Source organism: Cornus florida, unplaced genomic scaffold, assembly GCF_030987335.1.
Source record: "Cornus florida cultivar Cherokee Brave unplaced genomic scaffold, ASM3098733v1 CherokeeBrave_3.0.0_Hap2_Chr11, whole genome shotgun sequence".
In the NCBI taxonomy this organism is placed as follows: domain Eukaryota; kingdom Viridiplantae; phylum Streptophyta; class Magnoliopsida; order Cornales; family Cornaceae; genus Cornus; species Cornus florida.
This window is the reverse complement of record NW_026775581.1, coordinates 80,780,400-80,785,178: the sequence shown is the minus strand read 5'-3', so window position 1 is coordinate 80,785,178 and position 4,779 is coordinate 80,780,400. Positions and strand designations below refer to the sequence as shown.

Genomic DNA, 4,779 nt, shown 5'->3' with positions numbered 1-4,779 from the left:
ACTGTTTTGTTATTTTATTTTACTTTTATATATATTTCAATTTCCTTTCCTTCTTAAAAATTACCTTTTTATTTTTATTTTCTTACCGTACATAGAAATTACTTTTCATCTTCTGAATCCAGTATCTTTTCCCAAGGTTTCTCAATAGAAGCGCCTCAATACTAAGTACAAAAGCAGAGACCAATGGCCGATGAGGTACAGTACGCGTCTAGTCCGGACTCAGCCACCAACAAGAGGAAGTACGGTGACCAAACTCCGCCACCTCCGTCGTCCGGTACGCGTCGGGCCACCAGATTCTCTGCTCCAATCGCGTCTCAGTCACCAGATTCGGGTCACGAGCCGTCGTACGGCGCGTCGTACAACAGCGTTCCTCCACCGGTCGATGACTTCCAGATGTGTGCTCAGGAGATAGCCGCACTAGGACTCGAGGAGGAGCCCAATAATATAAAGGATGTCTCTTTTTACTCGAGTAAATCAATTGAGCTTTACAATGACGAGCATGTATGTAATTTTTTACTTATTTATTAATGGTATGTTAAATTCACATTACAATTGTTTTCATATTGGAAAATTTGGTTGGTAGGGGACAAATTACAAGCTTGTGAAGATTAAGGAGGCGTACTTTGTGACTGTAGTTTGTCTATTCTTATTCATTACTTTTGAGGCTACGGATGAGGATAAGGATGGTGGTCAGTGTAAAATTTTTAATGCTGGGATCTTACATGGAGTCCTCTCAGAACCAAAGGTCAAGTTTTGTGTTCTCGAACGTACTACATCTGGTAAAATAAATTTATTTACTAGTTAAATAGCAATTACTTTTGAGATATTATTTGTGGGTGTGTACATATACAAGTGAAAATCTTGAATTAATTATTTTATTTGAATGCAGATTCAGGACAGGAGCATATGTTTTCGAATATGGCTCCTTCGTCTATACCCGTTTCATATGGTGAGGCAGGCACAAGCAAAAAGATGGATGCAGACCCTAATTCCCCAACCAGAATTGAGCCTATGGGTACTCCGGAACCGGAGCAGATAGCCAAGGCTAAGCAGTTGATAAATGAAACTTTAAATGAACAGATAGTACTTTGTTATTTTTATTACATTAGATTTCACTTGTTAGCCTTTTGGAGTGTATTGTTTATCTCTCTATAAACAAAACAAATGTAAATTCAATCCGACAATGCGCAATTTGATCTGGTTTAACTTCTCTTCTTGATCTTTGTGGCAGGCTGAAACTGGGGGTTCTGGCACAGTTTCTCCAAGCTTAACTGGACACCAAGCTGGAGGTGAACAATTTGTAATTGCACCAGACAACAAGGTACAAGGTACAAGTGGTCCAGTATTTTTGATCTGATTTGATTTTGACGTGTCCAATTTCAGGGTGTTCTCGCAATTGTTCAAGCGTGTGAGATCATGAAAAACATGCCAGCCAGCAGAGGAGTTCGTATTCATCTTCTTCAGGTCTATCATCTAATCTTATACCTCTAGAATGGCTTCGATTTTTTTTTTTAACATTGACGGTTTCTTCTCCTTTTTGATCATTTTTGGCTTAATTTTTAACATTCTCTATCTCTCTATATATAAATATTATGTATATATATGTATGTGGCTAATTAATGTGGTGCGTTTTATAGGGATTGGATGAATTTGATGCCACGAAGAAAACCCCAGCAGATCTATTGTGGAAAAGCGTACCTGTTCCGGAAGATCTATTTGAAGAAGGAGCACCGACACCTAGTGATATATTTGGGAAAACCCCATTCTGGATAAGGTTTTCGTGACACTTAAATGATATATTTGGGAAAACCCCATTCAGGATAATCTTTTATCCTGACACCAAATGATCTATTTGGGAAAACCCCCGTATATATGGATAATTTTTTACATAGTATAATGCCTCTTTTGTCTCGTGCTTCATTCGTTCGATTTTAAGTTTTAATTTTCTAATGCACTATAATTATTTGGTTGGTTGGTGTTGGATTAATAATCATAGGAATTGTTCAATTTTCTCTCTCTCTCTCCCCGGCAGTTCTTTCCTCCCCTCTTTATTTTATTTTTTCTTTTCTTTTTCTCAAGCTTTCAAAGCTTGATTCAAGCCTCATGTTGACCGTCGTCGGATGTTGTTAGCTTATATAGGGGCTTATATATTATACCATGAAGTCATGGTTATTTAAATGCTTGTATCATCTAGATTATTTGATACAAACAAGAATCATCTTTATAATTTAGCTTTTAAATTTTTATTGTCACGGCTGAAAGAAGATAATAATAATAATAATAATAATAATAATAATAATAATAATAATAATATAGGTTTCATACTTTGTTAAAGAAATCAAAAACAAAGAAAACACGATTTTGATCACTTCTTTTGCTTGCACTACTCTGAACTTTGTACCAAGTGAATCATTAGATGAGATGGATTTGATTCCAAAAAGCAGGACCAGTTTCCATCTTTGTAATTCTATAATCTCTACAGGGAAAGGAAGCTTGGTGATGGTTTCAAAAAGCATACTTCGATTTGTAGGTTTAGTTGGCATCGCGCATGGCTAGATTTCAATATTTGTCCATAACAAGATTCAGTATGCAAGGATAGATTCCATTTTACTGAGGAGGAAGCTTGGACTTGGTTTCAGAGTATTTGGTAGTGTCTGAAATTGCTAAAGGATTTATTTGTTATTTAAACCTTGTGCTTCCTCAATCGGTTATGCTATTATTATTATTATTATTATATTTTAATTTTTTACACACAACTATTTTTTATACTGTTTAAAATAATATAGCTGCATGATGTTCTCATAAAGCATGCAGGCAGATTTCCTTAGGATTCTGTAAAATTCTTAAGCCATCAAACTTATTCATGTTGTGCCTTAGCACAGGTAATATATCTCCAAGTCTGGTTTTTGTTGCAGGCTTTTGGTCATTGTTTTTTCTTTTTAGACATTGTGCTGCTATACCAGTCACATATGATTTCAACTGTATTTAAAAACTACAGCATCAAAATTTAATTTCATTTAATTACTTTTATCCATTCAATTTGATTGAATTTTGAAGGGTAGTTTGAAACTTTTGTAGATGTTTTAGCAGAGTAAAACTTTAAAAGAAATCATCACCTTTTCCTTTTTCTTTTTCTTTTTCTTAAACTTCTTGTTGTTTATGCTATTTGAATTCTTACATGCATGCTCTCCCAAAAGCAATATTATTATTATTATTATTATTATTATTTTAATGAAATTTAGGTGAGGGATTCCCTAACAAAAGAATAATAATAATAATAAAAACTTTGGTAAGGTGAAGAGATATTTTGTCTTGATATATATATATATATTTCCGCAAATTTAAGCAAATATATAGATGTGTGTGAGTAAACTATTAATAATGAGCCATTAAACAAAACAAGTCAGCTAAAAACTAGCCCATTAAATTTGTAGGATCAGTTGGACAATATTAGGCCAGCAACAAACCTATCGTTTTGGGTTACAGCCCACAGAAGGAAGGCATGCAAGTCCATTGAGGAATTCTTGTTAATTGCCTTGAAATCCAATTCAATCGTACTTCCTCATCAAAGAGGTGCTGATGTGTGAGTTTTTTCTTGCCAAGATTTTTATTTTTATTTTTTTCAAAAAAAAAAAAAAGGCGATGCAGAAATTGAATATGGCAACCAAAAAAATAACAATAATAAATAAAAGAGGCTTGAGGTGTAATGAATGAATCTCTACCAAAATGTAAACAAATTACATAAAACAATGAAACATTATCACAACACTCCCACACTTGAAAAAGAATGGCAATCAATCATTTTCTGTAACATATTGAGATCAGTATCATATGCTGTGGTTTAAATCCTAAAGATCATTGAAACAAAAACGAATAATTCAAAAAATAAAAAAATAATTAATTTGAGTTTTTTTTTTTTTGAAAGATAAGGATAAATTTCATTGAAGAAAGAGGATACAAGGCTAGCAATATCTAACCAGATGGATGATGGGCCAAGCCCACAAGAGCATACAAACATAGAAAAAAGAAGAAGATAGTCCACGAATTAATTGCAATATGCCAATGATTTCAGGGAGTTTTTTTGCACTTTACCCTTATTATATGTGAAAGAATTTTAAAAAAAATAAAATAGGTCATTTATGGTAGAATTTGAGTTTTGTAAAGTAATAAATTCGTACCGAAGCCCTTGAAGATTCTCAATAAATGAGAAGCCTAAGGCTAACCTGCTGAAATAGTATTTTTCTTTCCATGTAGATCCAATCAATCGACCAAGAGGCTATACCACATGGAACGGGTCCAGTCAGTTTGAAGACAGACCGCATTAGTTTCAATGCACCAAAGGGATGGACCAGCTATTACTATAAGTCGGAGAACCTGCTTACCTCATCGTTACTTGATAGTTGCAAACTACCGAGAGTAGCTCCTCGTTGAGGGCCAAGAGTAGTAATTTGAAATTTGAATTTTATTAAGTAATTTGAAATTTATTATAATTTTAGGTAATTTGTGTTAGATTTTTATGAAAACAAATAAATAAATAGGTAATTTGTGTTAGAGTTTTATAAAAACTATTAGGTAATTTGTAAATAAATAAATATATAGGTAATTTGTATTAGAGTTTTATAGAAATATATGTGATAGAGCTTTATAAATTTAAATTTTATTAGATATTTTGTAATTTGAATTTTATTAGGTAATTTAAAATTTAGTATGATTTGAATTTTATTAGGTAATAATTTATTATATGTGATAGAGTTTTATAGATTTAAATTTTGTTATATG

General features: G+C 32.8%; 1 protein-coding gene across 1 annotated transcript; it reads left to right on the top strand.

The window, feature by feature from the left end:
- Window positions 1-2,007, top strand: LOC132283728 (uncharacterized). Its single transcript, XM_059785737.1, has 6 exons — window positions 1-501; window positions 584-779; window positions 890-1,083; window positions 1,232-1,321; window positions 1,384-1,464; window positions 1,638-2,007. Exons 1-6 carry the CDS (start codon window positions 184-186, stop codon window positions 1,782-1,784), a joined length of 1,026 nt encoding a protein of 341 aa, XP_059641720.1. The 5' UTR covers window positions 1-183; the 3' UTR covers window positions 1,785-2,007.
- Window positions 2,008-4,779: the final 2,772 nt, after the last annotated feature.